At 40.1% G+C, this 17,716-nt stretch overlaps 2 protein-coding genes across 3 annotated transcripts; both read right to left on the bottom strand.

The window, feature by feature from the left end:
* Positions 1 to 4,539, bottom strand: LOC146510123 (uncharacterized). 2 transcript variants are annotated; one of them, XM_085174821.1, is made up of 5 exons: positions 4,243 to 4,534; positions 4,006 to 4,140; positions 1,608 to 1,847; positions 1,242 to 1,506; positions 1 to 308 (listed from the first exon to the last, which is right to left on the bottom strand). In XM_085174821.1, exons 1-5 carry the CDS (start codon positions 4,436 to 4,438, stop codon positions 68 to 70), a joined length of 1,077 nt encoding a protein of 358 aa, XP_085030947.1. In that variant the 5' UTR covers positions 4,439 to 4,534; the 3' UTR covers positions 1 to 67. The 2 variants fall into 2 exon arrangements, with proteins under 2 accessions (XP_085030947.1, XP_085030948.1); XM_085174822.1 differs by lacking the exon at positions 1,608 to 1,847 and having other exon boundaries at positions 4,243 to 4,539.
* Positions 4,540 to 6,183: 1,644 nt separating this feature from the next.
* LOC146510122 (clathrin interactor 1-like) lies at positions 6,184 to 17,044 on the bottom strand. Its single transcript, XM_085174816.1, has 12 exons — positions 16,815 to 17,044; positions 14,326 to 14,430; positions 14,114 to 14,210; positions 13,615 to 13,723; positions 13,176 to 13,352; positions 12,643 to 12,811; positions 12,133 to 12,349; positions 11,967 to 12,048; positions 11,802 to 11,879; positions 9,843 to 10,165; positions 9,486 to 9,669; positions 6,184 to 8,456 (listed from the first exon to the last, which is right to left on the bottom strand). The coding sequence occupies exons 1-12, from the start codon at positions 16,853 to 16,855 to the stop codon at positions 8,056 to 8,058; spliced, it is 1,983 nt and encodes a 660-aa protein (XP_085030942.1). The 5' UTR covers positions 16,856 to 17,044; the 3' UTR covers positions 6,184 to 8,055.
* Positions 17,045 to 17,716: the final 672 nt, after the last annotated feature.

The following is a 17,716-nucleotide window of genomic DNA, read 5'->3' as shown; positions in this document are numbered from 1 at the left end:
TTAATATGCGAAAAATGTATATTTGATTTGCTCCAATGAAAATCAGCCAGTGTGTGCTGAACATCTCCTAGAACAGTCCAACCACGTCGATGTCCCCCTCAGATTTGTTCGCCTCGTTTCTGTTTGAAGACAGCTGCTGATTGGTGATGATGCTGGGCTGTGTGTGGCTCTCTAATGTGAATGAACCACTGAGGACTTTCTCAGTGCTGTTAGGCTGCTGCGCTGTTTCCCCGCTGAGGGAGGCTGGAACAATCTGGCCTGTCTGCAGGTGAATGCAGTGGTGATCCCTCCCTTCTCCCATGGAGCTCCTTGGATTTGGACATATAGAGAAAAGCCATACATAAAGACACGGAAAGGTAATTATTAGAAAATGTGACAGTGAAATTAAAAGTCCAGTAGCTGCCAACTATGAGAATCTTTACATTCTGTTAAAGCACTAATATTACATTTATTGCCCAAAGAGCCCTGACCTGTCCAGAGCAATGATAACGGACCTGCTGGGTGTCCTGGGGTGTCTGGATGAGTAACACTAACTGCAGCTTGTTTGCGAGCAGCTTTTGCACACACTACCATTGTCTCTTACTAGGATGGTAAAAGTGGTGACTGGTTTGGGTGAGGGTGCTCGATCAGGTTGGGCTATGGGGAGTTGCTACATGTCAAAACTACATTCGTGCAAGGGATCAAACTTCATCTGTCCGTGCATCTTTTGTTGTGGCTGCTTGGTGTAACACTAATGTACAATATGTTGATTAAAAATAAATAAATTCCCTGACATAAGAACTCCTGACTGATATAAGACTTAATCAAGTCGAAACCCTATAGTGCTGAAAAATGAAGGCAAAAAAATGCATTTCCTTTAGTGGTAACTAGGGGTTGCTTCCAAAAGCAAGTTGATGGCCATAGACAGCCATGTTAAAATATCCAACTAAGCGACATTAAAAAGCATATTTACAGCCTCATAGAAAAACTGGCTTATGATCTAAGGATCGATTTGTGGGAACTTTTTGATAACTCAGGATACAGGAGTTAGAGGCATGGTCGCTTTGATTGACAGGCCTGCTGCCATGATTAATGATTTCCACTTGTCTCCGAGCTCTCAACTCAATAAACGGTGTCACTGAATTGGACTTCTCTGTGACGTTTATGCCGTTGGTGTACTGCCGCAAGATTAATGTGTTCGTGAGCTATGTAGTGCTTAAAAGTCTGAGTTTTCTGTGTCATGAAAGTGGCTCTCTCTTTACCTGGTTAAATCAATATGGTAACTCAGACTGGACACATAGGGGACAGGTAGTAGGTAGTAGGGATTATAGTACACTTTGTAGGAGCCAGCGGGTGCCGAAGATATGATGGGGACCGGGCACGTGGGCTGAGCTGAACACAGTGTTGTCTTTTCTTGTGGGAAAAAGGGGGAAAAACTAAACTGGTGCTGCCCCCAGTCCTGTCTAGCTTCCTGCACTGGGGTGAAATATTCTCTGTGCTTCCTCTTTCTGGGTTGATACTCGTAATCTGGCATGATGAAACAAAGACAAGTGTTAATGGAAAACAGATCCACTTTTACTCTGCAATAAATGTTTACTATCATGTAGTCTAGGGTTTTTGCTTCATACCAGGAAATTGGTGACTATGGATGTTTTTCAGTTGATGAGCCACTTGAAAGTAGGGCTCCTGCTGTTCCTTGCTAAGCTTGGACCACTCCAACCCGAGCTGAATGCTAATGTTTTTAATACTGCCTCTTGTCATGGTTTTCTGCAGGACCTTGCGGTGTATGTGAGCCCACACCATGAAAGCATTCAGTGGCCTTTTAATGTATCCAGTTGCGTCTCTGCGAGTCTGCATTTGCTTTATGTCTGTGGGAGACATAAACGTTGTGTAACTATATTACTGGCAACTTTTGTTAATTTTCTTTTGAATTTTTTAGAAATATTTTTAGAATGTTTTTTTAACCTTTAAACACACTCCCAATAGAGTAAAAGCATACCTGGATAGAAAAACACACAGTCAAACACTTTAATTGTTAATTGTTTAATTCGGATGTTCACTAGCACCCAGATGTCAGTATTATTGAAGCAGTGTAGGATCATTTGACAGAGAACTAAACAGGCAGCCAACATCCAAAGAGGGGCTTTGGGTGTCCATCAAGATGCCTGAACTATTCCTAAAGACAAAGGAGCTTGCAAAGAAAAGCGTCTGGACTTCTTTAAGTTACTTGAAGACGTTTCACCTCTCATCCGAGAGGCTTCTTCAGTTCTAAGGTCAAATGGTGGAGAGTCCCAGATATAACCCTGGTGGGAGTGTCCCCCCACAGAGGGACAAAAGAACCCCCTGATGATCCTCTAATCGCCTGAGCCAAGGTGTGGAACTGGGTGTGGGTCCCAATCAGCCAGAGTTTCGGGTGAGTTCATTGTGAAACCTGGCCCCACCTTATCATGCGAATTCCTGAGGTCAGATGGCCCAGGGTGTGAGTGGGCGTTAAGGCGTCTGGGAAGGGATCTCAAAACTGGATTATAGATGGCAGAGAGTTGGTGTCATAAACCACCGCCTCTGTTCAAAGATGGTCGCTCACAGTGGACATAGATGGCTTCTTTCACTCCTCTTTCAAACCATCTGTCTTCTCTGTCCAAAATGTGAACATTGGCATCCTCGAAAGAGTGTCCTTTATCCTTAAGATGCAGATGGACAGCTGAATCTTGTCCTGTGGAGGTGGCTCTTCTGTGTTGTGCCATGTGCTTGTGAAGTGGCTGTTTGGTCTCTCCAATGTAGAGGTCTGGGCATTCCTCACTGCACTGTACGGTGACAGTGACACTGTACGGTGACCTTAATGCCCACTCACACCCTGGGCCATCTGACCTCAGGAATTCGCATGATAAGGTGGGGCCAGGTTTCACAATGAACTCACCCGAAACTCTGGCTGATTGGGACCCACACCCAGTTCCACACCTTGGCTCAGGCGATTAGAGGATCATCAGGGGGTTCTTTTGTCCCTCTGTGGGGGGACACTCCCACCAGGTTTATATCTGGGACTCTCCACCATTTGACCTTAGAACTGAAGAAGCCTCTCGGATGAGAGGTGAAACGTCTTCAAGTAACTTAAAGAAGTCCAGACGCTTTTCTTTGCAAGCTCCTTTGACTACGATGACCTGGATGACTGAGAACCTTCACAGACATATTCCTAAAGACTACTTAAAGAAATTATATGAAAAGCTTGGCTATGAGAGTTCAGGCTGTGTTGCAGAATAAAGGTGGTCATACCAAATATTGACTTTTAAGCTCACTGAAATTGTACAAACTCAGTTTTTCCCTTATGTAGTTCCATGTATGTCTGCACATGTTTCAATAAATTGCTGCACCTAATTTCCATTTTTCTGGCAAAATATAATAAAAACGAGGGGTGACTAAAGACTTTTGCATCATACTGCAATAACATGCAGAAAGGCCAGGAGTTTGTGATTTTGATTTCATAAATGATTCCTGTTTTCACTTAAAAAGTTAAGATCTGGCAATTCTTCCATACATACTGTTACTTTTCACCTAGTATATCATAAATGAGGTTAATTCCTTGTTGGGTTGTTAATATAGATTCTACCTACCACTATACTTAAAGTGACATTTACATTAATGAATCAATAATTATGACCCAACAATATCATGGACATGGGTCTGTATAATAAATGGTCGTACTTTTACTTTAGATACTTCAAGTACATTCTGTTACTAAAACAGTTTGTATTATTACTTAGTACTTGTATTATTACTGTTTGTAGTATTACTAAGTAATACTGGCTCACAAGCCAGTATTACTTAGTAATACTTTTACTTAAAAGTTATAAATACTTGTTTCACTACTTTTTAAAACAGTTAGTCATTTTTTTTTTATTCATAAGAAGACACGCAATACCCTGTGCTGGTCCATCACATTGAAAAAGTCCTGAAAACACTCCTGCATACACGTTTATTTAATACAAATACGATTTAGCAGGCTATGTTAACAGCTACTACTTATGATACCTTTCTCTGTTGGTTGGATGGTTAAACAGACAGCCGGAATATCATCTCCCTGTGTGGGCGAGGTTTGGGTGAAGTGGTCGGGTTCCTCCTTCAAATATCCACCAACTCCACAGCCCTGAAACATCCCATTGTGACCTGAAAAGGGATCATTCGTTCACCACCTTTTCTGACCTAGCCCCGTCATAATTTTGGATACTCATTTGGAGGTGGATACTTTCTCTCTTTCTCGTAACTTACTTGTTTCAACTGAGGCCAAACTGGTTTTGTTTCTGGGAGTAGTTGGCCCGCTGATCCCGCTCTGGTGACCCTCTTTTTTGACTGGACAATCCTGAAAGGTCTCTTGACCCGGGCTGACACTGAGCCACGGGTGTTTAAAACTACCTTCTTCAGCCTCTTCTTCCTCTTGTTTTATCTTTTTGGAGTTGGTTTCCATTGTGAGACTGTTGTAGCGATTATTTTGGAAGAGTCTCTGTGTGTCGTGCGTGTTTTAATTGAGTGTGACCGAATTCAAAACCGTTAGTTGCCAAACGCGGACGTTATGCAGCGCGAGATCTGAACGTTGAATGCTAATGTGTTTGTAAAATGGGTTTTAAGAGTTTTACAGAGAGAAAGATGATGCGATAATTAAAAATAGCTACTTTTACACCTTTCTGCAAGTTATAAGGTTAAAAAACTATTTCAAACATGTCTGGAAATGTACAGAACTATGAAAAAGTCTCGAGTCTCGAGGAACCGTTGATTCCTTTATTTATTTGTCAGGAAAATTGAAAAACAGGTGTAACGAATTACTGCAACATGTGCTAACATGCATGGAAATACCGTTTTAAGGGGGAAAAACAGAGTTTGTACAATTTTAATGAGCTTCAAAGTGAATATTTGGACCAACCACCTTTATTCTTCGTTACAGACTGAACTCTCTTTTCCGAACTTCTTGAAGGAAATTCAAAGCTCTCCTTTGGATGTTGACTGGCTTTTGTTCTGTTCTCTGTCCATGTGATCCCACACCGTTTCAGTAATGTTGAGGTCTGGGCTCTGGGGAGGCCAATTTATGACTGATATTATGTTTTTTTCTATTCAGATATGCTTTTACTGCAGGGACAGTGTTTGAGATTATAGTCATGTTAAAAAAATGTAGTTGTTGCCAATCAGATGCTTTACAGATTGTTAGGTGGACCAAAATCTGATGGTACATTTCTGTGTTCATAATTCCCTCAATTTCCTCCTGGCTTTCTCTGTACATATTGATGATTTGGACATCAAATTTCAAATTTTGATTCAACACACCATAAAACCTTTTCTTATAGCACTATGTAAGAACCAGTTCACTTACCACTGAATCCATTTCTGATGAGGCTTCAGTGAACAGTAGACAGATCAATGAAATCCATCTCTGTGGATATGGTTCTGTCTGAGGTTTTTACTGGATTTTATTAGGCACAACATTTCTTTGGTTCCCAACTTATCCTTTTCCTCAAATCTTAAGAACTCACTGTTTACCGTATGCCAAGTTGTTGGTTTTTAGCTCTTTGGGAATCACCTTGTTGGTGCAAAAAAACATTCTGTGTCTGTCAAACTGTTATTGTCAGTATTTTTTGTCACTTGTTCTTTGCTAAGCTTTCTGCTATGCATAGACACACCACTGGTTCATCTCTTGAGTTAGTTGCCCTTTTATGCTTGAGTGATTCATGGGGCAGTGTTCCAAAGTTGTAGAATGATCTGACCTTGCACGTTAGGCAGGCCTCTTCTCTTTCTGAGCTTAAAACTCCTCTTAAGACACATTTATCTGCTAAAGCCTTTGGCAGTCTTTTAAGGGGTTGACTCAATTTGACCTTAAAAAACAAACAAACAAAAAAACAAACAAAAAAAACCCCTCTGGTTTTATGTTAAAGTGCTTTATGAATAAAGATGGTATGGAAGTGTTCACTGGCTTAACAAAAACAAAACATAAAAAGCTCAAGAAACAACAAAACTACTGCCCAAGACTATAATTTTGGAAACAACTGAATTACAAAAATAGAAATCTCCTGTGGTCAGACTAAAGCCTGTTTGTGGGTCTGGCAGGCAGGTCAAGTTCACCAATGTCCCCCATAGATACCAAATCTAAACACCAAAAATACGTTTTTAAAAAGACAAAGAGAAACTAGCCTATAATAAGTACACAAAGAAGAAAACTCTCGATTCATGTTGTCATTTAATTTATTGTTGAATGAATTACAGAAAATATAGGGTACAATCAAATTAAATGAGCTGTACTGAGAAAAAAATAAAATAAAATCATGATTTCAGTTAACTAAATTACATCATCAGTAGCTCTCCCATATGAACACAAAATTACAACTAATAAAATATTAAACTAATAGCTATGGTGTTATCCTTTTAAGAGTAACAAAATAAAGATTTGGTCTTTTGGAGTGCAGTGCCTCAAAAACATGACAAGAGGTTCTGCTGAGCTGTGTCTGCACATCAAACAGAGAAAACTACACACACACACGCACACACACCTCTCACACAAACTCCACTCAAGATCCCCAAACCTTCCATAACCATTTATGATAACTAAGCAGATGAAGTATCAAAAGGTGAGGCCAGATTTTTTCTTAGCAACCAAGAGACCCCCACCCCCAAGTGAAGTGTGAGTTGACAAAAATACTTTCTAAATAAATGTACCAGGCAGCTGTCTCAAAAAACTCAGCATTGTCTCACTCAAACAAAAATGTTGCAGATTGTGTTTTCAGTTTTGTAAATATTGGCCCCGCCCTTTCCCGCAATCAATACATATATGGTGTCCATACGTAAAGCAGAAGAGACCTAACAGAAATATGTAGAAAGAAATGACACAATCACAAGGAGGTTTAAGGGGAAATAGGAGTGGAAAATACTCCGAATAAAATACTGACAGCCTTTTAATGAGGCTTGTAGATGTCAGATGCACCTACAATAAAATATAAATACAGGGCAAGTGCCACTTTTAACAGTAACTGACTGTTATGAACTTTTAATTTCCTCCGAGTATTTTACAGTAGGTATATTAGTTTATGTTGTCTTTTGAAGGGCATGTTATTCACATACTGAGCATCCATTATAGAGAAAAGCTACAAGCCTGATAAAAAGAGAAAAACATGAAAGCAATTAATCCACGCTCATATGGCTCAAGAATAAGTATAAGCATCAAGTGGTACCTCAACATGTACAGGTTTCTACCCTTTGATGGACCAGATTAAGAATTGTCTACACTCCAGAGGTACAAGTGCCTCTCTTCTGCAGACGAGTGCAGGTACTGCTGCACAAAAAAAATAAAAAAATAAAAAGACTGCTGCAGCTGTCAAAAAATAAATAAATAAATAAATTGTGTGTGTTTTTTTAAACAACTTCTGTTGCATAACACTGTAATATTCGCTTCTTTAACCTGTTGAATTCTGGGCTGGTTCTCAAGTCACTGAGGCAGGATTAGCAGTGCGCTCACACAGCGTCAGTGTGAAAGAGATGAAGGAAATAAATGTATCTCTTGGCATGATGGAACAGATTCTATTCTGCTACTGAATTTGGTTGAAACCACACAGAACCTGATCTCACAGCTATAAAAAGTTAAGGCAGTAATGCCATTTTTATTGGAGTCCACTGTAGTGATTAATTTCTCTGAGCAGATACAGATGGAAAGATTTTGCAGTGTTTCTGTACTGAAGAGAGATACACCGTGAATAATACTGTATATGAAACCGTTAAAGACGAAGATTTTACCCCCTACAAGGAGGTAATGACTAGAGGCTTTGTGATGACACCTTCTCTCCATTTCTGAGAATCTCATACATCTAATTACCACTGGATGAGGAGCACCAGTGGGTGCTTTCCCCTGCCTCCCCCTGTATCAGCAGACTGGGATGACGAATGATTACTTCACCAAAGGAAGCAGAAGCAGAAAAAGAGACTCATGCAAGGTTGTCTTCGAGTACAGCAGTCCTTTCATAATTCACTCCCTCATCAAGTCAGACATGCACACCCGCACACAACTCTCTCACTCGAACACACACATACGCACACAAAAACAAACCTTTATTTCCCAAAACTGCCAAAGTTAGCAAAGGCATCTTGTTTGGGTGGGACCACAGCTGGGGTGATGGAGTGTGGTAGGCCCATCCCTACTGCTGGAACTCCCATTCCAGCCATACTGCCCATCATCACTGGAGCAGACATGCCCATATTCATGTTCATGTTCATTCCCATCATGCTTTGGTTTACAGGAATCCCACCCTGTAAACCTGTGGTCATTGAAGCTGGCATACCTGTGGCCAGGGAGCCAGGCATGCCAGTTGTCATTGTTGCAGGCATGCCCATTGTCATGGGGTTGCCTACCATCATGGGATTAGCTGGTGGTCTTATTGATGCCGCATGGGGCGGAGAGCTGAGGTTCAGTCCTCCGAAGTTCTGGGCCAACAGGTTGACGGGAGGCACGCCTACACGGACACATATGGAGAGTTACTCAATATTCTCTGCTGTATAACTTATAAAGTATTATCACATCTAATAACTGGATCATTAGATGGCCCATTATAAACAATATACATTACAGCACAAAAGCTTAGGGCAGTTGGCAGAAAATTAAACATCCCTACATACAGAGTAACAATTATTTTCAGCAACAAGGACGACACCTGCAACAGGTCCTTGTCTCACAGAGCCATGCTGTCAGTATCACAGGGATAATGAGGAGACAGAAGCAACTATGACACATTCCTGAAGCTATCCAGAACAATAACAGCCAGTATCAAAGTAGTGTGAGGTCACTCAAAGGTTAATGAAGCCCAGTTAGGAAGCCTTGAGCTGAGCTTTTTCATGGTTGCCATCCTTGTGTTTTACACCAAATGGGATGAGCACAGCGTGGATCTGACTGAAGACTTACACTATCTGAGTAATAATTTGATTGGTAAGTTGTTAGACTATGAGCATACCTGGGATAAACTGCCTTTCTGACTCTTAGAATGACAAATTACATAAGACAGTTACATGAGGCTTAATGTTTTATTCTAGATGAACCGAAACTATCGACTAAGCCCATAAAGTCATCAGAAATGAGGTTTACTGACCTCACAGAGTGAGGGAGCTGAGGGCTTTTCCCCCCATTGACTGCTCTAGAACTAAAAGTCAACCCCTGCTGGCCATTAAAAAGAATGCAGACAATTTTTAACCCTTGAAGCCACACCCATCTTTCATACCATCAACAGGAGCAACATCTCTGGAACTCCAAGTACTTTCAATAAATGAGTGCAAGTCTATGGATGAACACCAACTTTATAATGTTCTGTTTATTGCACATTAACTCTTCATGCAGGGGATTATTATTTAAAAACATCTTCAGTTTACTTAAACTTTTCTACAGTATTGAATATCCAAAAGGTCTTTTGACTTTGCCATTACACTAAATCTGTAATGTGCATCAATTAAAATCCTTATTTGTTTCCTCATACTGTGTAATACACACATACCTTGTTGCTGGATGATATTGTTGAGTGTGGGTGGTGTCTTAGTGGGGTTGAAGCCTGCTGAAAGGAAGTCCAAGCTGATGTTGACAGAGGGGTCAGACCAGGTTGACCCTAATGTTCCCTGACCTCCAATACCAACCTTCTGCTGTTGTCCTATGGGTGGCTGAGATGACATGGCTCCCAAACTCTGAAAAACAAATAAAAATGTTTTCTTTACACAATACAAAAATAAATATAGTAATGTGTATAATAATTGAAAATGTACATTCTCAACTGAAGTGCCCCCCCTCCAATTTTTATTTATTTTTTATTTTTTTTTATTTTATGAGAAAAATGAGACCACCTTGTTACTGCACCTACCTGTTGAGAACGAGAGAGGGGCATGGTGTTTAAACCACCAGAAGCGCCGGGTGTCACCCCTCCCAGAGAGAACGTGAGGCTCTGAGAGGCACTAAGTGTTGTATGTGGACTGGTTATTTGATTGTTAACTCCGCTCATCAGGTCCAAAAGCTCAGCAGAAGGTGGAATAGAGGTGGTACTGGAGGTCGGGGCTGTGGGTGACTGAACGCTGCCAAACAAGTCAGCGACAGGTTGGGAGGGACCAGAACTAGATGATGCTGGAGGACTGGCAGAGAAGGCATTCCAGTCCCCAAATTCTCCATTTCCATTGGATGATGCAGCAGCTGCCAATTGGACGGCAAAGGTACGTTTAGTTGTAACATATTGACAGGAGCTGCTCCACTCCTTTACTGCATCTTTCTTTAAAAATGTATTACTAAATATACACTCTCAAAAAAAAGAAAAATCTACATAAAAGTATAGTCCAAAGTTTACATCCACCCAAGGGCACAAATATCACAGTAATTTTGGGCTTATAATGATTTCTTTGACAGTCCCTTTTCCAGGGTGAAATGATTGTTCAGCATAAATGTTAAATGACTGCTGAAACTCCAGGGTCACTGTCCACAGTGAAGCGAGTTTTACCTCGCAATGGGCAGTGGCTGTCAACTAAGAAAAAAGACCCTGCTCCAAAATCGACACCTTCAAGCTCAAGTGAAATTTCCAGCTGCCTACATGACCAAGCCAAAAGCCTAGAAAAAGGTTTTATGGACATGAAGTACAGATTGGCCATAACAGAAAGAGTTATGTTTGGAGGAGTAAACGTTAGGCTTTCAGACCCAAGAACACTGTACCAACTGTTAAGCATGGTGGTCGTAGCATCAGGCTCTGGGGCTGTTTGGGTGGTACATTGCAAAAACTGAACTAAGAGAGGAGGACTACCTGCAAATTCTTCAACTTCACCTCAAATCCACAGATGGATAGTTAAAACATAGACACAGTTGGTTGTTCCAACAAGACAAGGATCCCAAACCATGAAGAGGTGGTATTAATGGGAATTAATGAAGTACAAATACTTCATTACCGTCCTTAAGTGGAATTTTCAGGTATCCATACTTTACTTGAGTATTTGTTTTTCTGACAAATGTTTACTTTTATACCAACTTTGCATTATTCAAACATTGCATGAAAATACTGGGTAGTTTTGTGCAGGATAAATAAGTTAGCCTGCAGCAAGCTTACAGCTTGTACCTGTGGTGAATTCTAAGTTGCACTGGTGCACAGTGGCTACGGTGCTGATGTCGGTATTCGGCTACATAAAGCATAATAGATCAATCTACATTTAAGCTGTGGAAGCTTCAATTAATTCACTGAATACCAACTGTATATGGTCTAGTTAAAAGATAATCTATAGTATAGTGTCACAGTAGGAAATGAAAAGCTGCCGAGTTAGCATATGAGACATTTGCTTACATATTGTTAAATTCAGTTTTGTAAATCCACAAAGAGCAGCAGGTGAGCTGATCACAGCTTGCAAACTTTAAAAAAAATACATAAATAAATATGTAAATAAATAATTTACTGGAGTTCACAATAGAAATTGAGCTGTGATTCTTTTTGCCATGCTAAGTGACTACAACAGATCTTAGTGTTCCCCCACCTCCTGAATCCCACAACTGTACTCATTTTTCTGTTTAGGTGTATGAGTTGGGGTGTATGGATATATTTGTGCTTGTGCATATACTTTTGACCCTGTTTATATTAGAGAAAATGCTAAATTAATTTAACTCGTGCACTGTTTTTTTCAAGTCATTAAAGACGATTGGTTTAAAATAATTTCACCCTGGAAAAAGAACAGTTCAAAGAACAAAAAATATATATATAAAAAAAATTAGCAAGACATTTATGCCTATGATAAGTTGTAGCAAACGTCAAGAGTATTATTCTACAGTATGAAGCCAGCACTAAAATGAGGTTTACCGGCGGAGGTTGGGAGGCTGGCAGAAGCTGCAGGAGATGAGAAGTCTGCAAAACCACCAATGAGGTCTGAACTGCCACCTGGAGAGATCAACACAAAAGCTGACTCATATAAACTGACTCATACAAAGTTCTAGAAAAAAAGTGACAAAAGCAGTTTTCATTTACCTGTTGTAGTGCTCTGATTGGACAAAGGGTCGATCACAAGCAGGTCAGCCAGGCCACTGCTGGAAGACTGCCTGCTTGATGGCTAAAGAGAATACAGGAGGAAAGTGTCCACATGTGTAAGTACACTGAAACTCTAACACATCTGGTAAGGAGCATGTGCAAATACCTTCTCCTCTGGGCTCTTGTCTCCAGTATAGTTGGCTGCAGCACCCAGGTCCAGGGTCTTGTTGGTTGCTGCCACGGTGCGCTTCCGTGTGGTGGTGGTGGTGGTTTCAGTTGCTTGTGTGATCTGAATGCTCTTTGTTGTGACGGTTTCCTCCTCATCCTTGAACTCGAGTGTTTCCTGCCTACCGTTTCTTGATGCTCGGTCCTCCTCATTGTCACTATGGCAACCACAAGAAGGATGTATAAGCGCTCATGAGATTTTTCTTTGGTTTCGTTGTTATTGTGCTATAACTGTATGTCGGTGCACATTATTGGTTGGATGAGTAATCCAGGTCCTGGTGGTTTAAACATTAAACCATTTGATGTTCAATGTGTGGGTGACCATGCATTCATTTTTGTTTATTTATTATGAGCACTCAGTTGGCTACTGTGATAACATCTTCTGCAGCTTAAACCCCGCAATCATGCACAGATCAGTGTGCATTATTATTATTCCAGAATGCATGTTTACCTAATTCTGTCAGGCGAGTCATCTCGTTCCTTCTTCCTGAACTTGTTCAGAGTGTCATCAATGGTGCTGCCAATCTTATCACTGATCTCTCCGAGCTTCTCACTAAAAGGGAAAGATCCTCTGCTTTTATCCCAGTCTTCATCCCACTTATTCCGATCCAACTCATTAGCTGAAGGGAAAGATGACAGAACTGGAGATGATTCAGTTTCATACGAATCAAACAAAGGATGAACAGTCTTTGGTACCACTAGTATAAACCTAACTGCACATGCATAGTATCTATACTATTTATATGAGATATAGAAGTAGATAGGTGTATAGTATCTACCTAATCAATAAAAGACAAACTCAAATACAAGTTAATGAATTAATTAACAGCAATAAAAAAAAACATAATACAGGTAACACTGGTTTAACATTTTCATAAATAAAATCAAGTCTACTGTGCTTTGTACAATCTCCTTACAAATGTTTGGAAGGGGAAAGTTATGTTATCAGTTGGGCTGTCAAAGAAAACCCAGCACATTACTTACAGTTCTTAAAGCTGCCCCCTCCTCCGCCCATACTGTCAGAGGAGACGCCAATGTATTTATCCTTGTTCTTCTTGGCCTTCTTCCTCTCTTCTCTTAATCTGTCATCATCCTGGATGAACTCCACCATCTCCTTCACCTTTTGACGCACATTAATACCCTGATCTTTACCATTCTCATCTGGACACAGAAGACACATGCAACACAGAAATGAAAACAAGACAATTACCTGGACAGCTGTGACATTTATTATCAACAGTACTTTGAGCAACACTGTAACCTTTCTTCCAGAGTGAGCCATCCGGGTCAATGTCTTGGAAGCTAAATGCTAGATTTCTAGACCTAGTTTATTTTAGACATAACCACATTACATCTCAAATTCACAGAAACATTAAGAAGACTTTGGACCACAAAGAACAATTAAATTCATTTAGACACACACCAATGAAGTGGTAGTTTTCTAGAGATCTCAGGTCGTAGATGTGTTCTCTGGCACTGGTGACGACCCTTTCAGAGCCATTCCTGATCAGGTAGGCCAGCAGCAGTAAGGCCTGAAAAAAAAGAGAGATAGAAGTAAGCAAAAACAGGGATGAAAATTTTTTATTTTTTTAAAATAAAAATTAAGAGTCGGATTTGGTTGATGTTAGTGAGAAATAATGTTTCCTAAGAATGCTCAAATTCAGAGTGTGTTAAAGTTCCCTTTCCTCTATCTAAAAATCTAAACTTAAACACAAACTAATCTCCACAGCTGCGTGACTGAGGCTTAAGTTAATTTTCTTCATATGTAGTCTGACAGCAGATAGTGTTCAAAAATATAAGTAAACCAGTATGTCTGATTTAAAAACAAACAAACAAAAAAAAACAACAAAAAAACCCACCTATAGGACAAGAGACCAAAATTGCCTCAGTCAGGTTTGTACACAACAATAATCCAACAGTACCTTGTAGACTCGTCTCCAGTTCTTTTTGTTGTCCTTCAGCATCCTGGTCCACAGCATGTTCATCACCTCTGGGAACTGCTCATACATGAAGGTAGATCTACAAATACAAAAAACAATAAACAGCATTAAAAAGCTTAGAAACCAAATGCAGGCAAGTCATTTACACAGATTACACTACACTTACGCTCACTCTGAGTGAATACATGACCTACTTGGCTATTTCTCCCATTAGTTGTCCAGAGGGTCCCCAGGGGTCATCATTGGTGGCCTCTCTCACCTTGGACTCGATTTCTGAGTAGTTCATCACCACATTGGTGCTGTTGACACATAATCTTCATGAGCAATTGATAAATCATTTTTCATGCACAGGTGAATCTGCTGACTGTTTTTTTTTTTTAAAGATAAAAAACAAAACAACAACAAAAAGAAACAAGAACAACAAAATAAATGATTAAAGTCATGCATATATTCATGCAGGATACAAGAGAGTTAAAAAGAATGAAACAAATGTTTCTCTGATAACAAGAATCCCAGTTCACTGAATAATGAATGAACTTTGTAAAAGCCTGACCGCTGCACTTCAGATACTCGAGACAAAAAGGGAGATGTGGGAAAGTAGAGTTTTTGTGTGTGTGTGTGTAAAAGGCAAAACAATGCCTGTTTCCTGCCCTCTTTGTATTTCAGGGCTCACCTGCTGCTGTGGTTGTTTGAACTGTTGTGCTTGTGTGCATGAGTGTATGTTGCATTTTTAATGGACACAGCTTAGTTTTGCAAATAAACACAGACAAAGAACATCAGCTTAAAGCACCACTCATCCTTTTCCTTATCATAGTCTTTATTTCCTGCTTCCTGATCTTCAACACTCTTATCACTTCTCCATTCCTAAGCAGCTGCTTGTTTTCTCCTCTTCTTTTTTTAACCTTTCCTCTATCTTTGCCTTCATAGCTCAGCCACTTTCCCAGCTAGGGGAAGATTCAGCTGTGATATTGTCAGTAGATACGATAGAGACAGACAGCAAGAGTTATAGGTCACCCTGACTTTTAAAAGAAAAAGCCACAACTGCCAGCTCTATTGAGGCAGATCAATAAAGTCCATTCACTATGCCCAGCCAGGTACAACCAACAGCTGGTGGGAGCTGTTGTCCATTTCTCCATCTAAAGCTCTGCTGAGATCTCTGCCCAGGCTGCTTCTTTATATCCGCTCTTCTTAAAATCTCCAGATTTGAATTATCCAGATGCCACTTTGGCCTTGACATTTAGCTCATTTTGTATAATTTTTAACCTTATGAGACAATTTTTTGTCAATTGTATTTACTTTATTCAGGCTGGTTTATTATAGGTTCTGTTTAGATCTGCGATCCATCTCAAATCACTGTGGGCCTTCAGCTTGACCACAGATTTACCTCCAATTTTATCATCTACTGTTTGGAGATAATAATGGTTGAATGTGAAATCTTACCTTCACATTTGAAAGACTTTTGAAATATGTCTTGTAAAGTATAATAGTCAACCCAATTCCACCATGTTTTTCTTCCCGCACTTTGAAATTAGTATTTACCAACGAATATATCAAAAACTATTAACTATAAACAGCTGAAGTTTTCACTATCTTACCATAAAATAACGGATCAGGATCAATTTATTGGGGATGGATACATAAAAGATGTTCAAGTATTGGCTAATTAAGATAAAATTCGAGCTTTCATGTAATTTAAGCCAAATTAGCGGTGGTTGAGCAGAAAATGTTCTGAAAATATGATGATTTGAGAATGATCCAAAGATGAATGAAAGGACCTTTTCAAAAAAGTTGGTTTACTCTCTGACCTAAATAATCTCAGTAAACTTGAAACTCAATTTTCGTTTCCAGATTTGAGGCAGTGTGAGTAACTCGCTAAAGCTAACCCAGTTTCTCTGTGAGACCTGAGGTGACAGGAAGCTGTTGTTCTTGCAGTGCAGAGACTGTACACATTATGCAGCACATTGTGCATACAACAATAGACACCACAAAGAAGCATGCGTAATCTACTGTTCACACAGTACAATGTGGCAGGCTGCAGCACCAGCATTAGGTCCTGGATCATGTCGTTTTAGTGGCTAACAAGCTTTGTTGTTTGGACCACGGGGACATGGGCCTCCTCAGACTGATGTAGCTTCTCTGAGGCAATGGAAAAATTTACTGCCCACATACATTTATTCGGCCAGTTACATGCCCATGATTACTGCTTAGATTCTCTATATATTATATTGAATCATGAAGGCCCATTAAGGATAGCGGGCACTACTGTAGGGTGGGACAGGGCGTGATTCTGCAGCAGCACGCATAGAAACACTCATAACATACCCGACCTGGGCTTAGCGATGCTAGCAAAATTAGCTAATAGGATAGCATTTTCTCTGGATGTGAGACAAATACATCTCCGGTTTATAGCACCGCGCTTTTCCCCTCCTGACTTTAGTTATTTTTAAGCAACGTGGGTAGAGACAGAGCTTTAAAAAAGAAACAACAAAAAACACATCTATATTTAAAGCATCAATGTTAGAGATTGGCAGCTAGCCAGCTAGTCGACGCTAACAGCTGAGGACTACCGCCGTGACGTCACAGCACTAAAAGCTGCTGATGCTGCCCGGCTCGAGCCGCCCGGCTAACCGCTTAGCTCAGAAGCCACTTAGCGGTTTAGCTCCACCTGCTCATCGGTACTCACGCTTTGTCCACCAGCTCTCTGACTTTCCACATGTTCAGCATCTCCGCGCACAGCTGCGGGCTTCGCCGCCTCGATACTACGTCGCCCCCGTGTCTCTACACCCCCCCGCCGCGAGCCAGAGGTGGGTGTCCGGTTACCGACGACACTCTTCCCCCCCAGTCACTCCTCGATCAGCTCCGGTTGTAAGCGATCGCTGCAGTTATAACGGACCGGCCCCAGTTGCTACGGAAACGTCGTTCTCTGTCGACGTCACCGGCGCGTCGGGACCACGCATCGCTCGCGGATTGAATCACGTGCTTTTTATGTCAAACGAGAACGGAAGACTCGTTTTATTTGTTTGCTTTTGTTTTCCTGCATACAGTAAACAGGCAGTGCCTTGCTATAGGACACTTCAGCCTGGGGATGTTTGGCCTGTGCGGGATAATTGGGGTTTAGCTGACGGTATAAATAACGTATTTCTCATTTATTCGTATTTTCATATGTTAAACGGCATTATTATATAAGAAAAAATGAGCCAAGTTTTTTTTTATTAGTAAGTACTTTATTCAAAATTGTGTATTCATTTTTGATGAAAAAACACAAAAATATTCAGTTATTTAATGTCTTATGAATTATATCTTTATAAGTAAGAGAACTATATGTATAATAACACATATATTATATACTATCTATAACTATATAGATGTAAAGTTTTACCACTTTGTATTTCATATATACTGTTAAACAAAATAAGAAAATAGATGAATATACTGTTATTGTGGTCACTTTAATATAAATTCAGTTTTTACTTTTCTGAATTTTACATATTTTTAGTTTACCTTGTTATAGAATAGAATAGAATAGAATAGAATAGAATAGAATAGAATGCTATTATTTGTCATTGTACCTGTGTTCAGTGAAAT

The sequence above is a fragment of the Neolamprologus multifasciatus genome, chromosome 10, assembly GCF_963576455.1.
Source record: "Neolamprologus multifasciatus chromosome 10, fNeoMul1.2, whole genome shotgun sequence".
NCBI lineage: Eukaryota > Metazoa > Chordata > Actinopteri > Cichliformes > Cichlidae > Neolamprologus > Neolamprologus multifasciatus.
This window is presented reverse-complemented; position numbering and strand designations above follow the sequence as displayed.

Excerpts from the sequence above, each read along its gene's own strand:
- LOC146510122 (XM_085174816.1), bottom strand. The coding sequence starts at position 16,855 with ATGCTGAACATGTGGAAAGTCAGAGAGCTGGTGGACAAAGC. Across the intron at positions 12,049-12,132 it reads ACAAGAGCCCAGAGGAGAAG|CCATCAAGCAGGCAGTCTTC; the intron begins GTATTTGCACAT and ends TATTCTCTTTAG. Across the intron at positions 9,670-9,842 it reads CCCTCTCTCGTTCTCAACAG|AGTTTGGGAGCCATGTCATC; the intron begins GTAGGTGCAGTA and ends TTTGTTTTTCAG.
- LOC146510123 (XM_085174821.1), bottom strand. The coding sequence starts at position 4,438 with ATGGAAACCAACTCCAAAAAGATAAAACAAGAGGAAGAAGAGGCTGAA. Across the intron at positions 4,141-4,242 it reads TTTGGCCTCAGTTGAAACAA|GTCACAATGGGATGTTTCAG; the intron begins GTAAGTTACGAG and ends ATCCCTTTTCAG. Across the intron at positions 1,848-4,005 it reads CATCCAACCAACAGAGAAAG|ACATAAAGCAAATGCAGACT; the intron begins GTATCATAAGTA and ends TGTCTCCCACAG.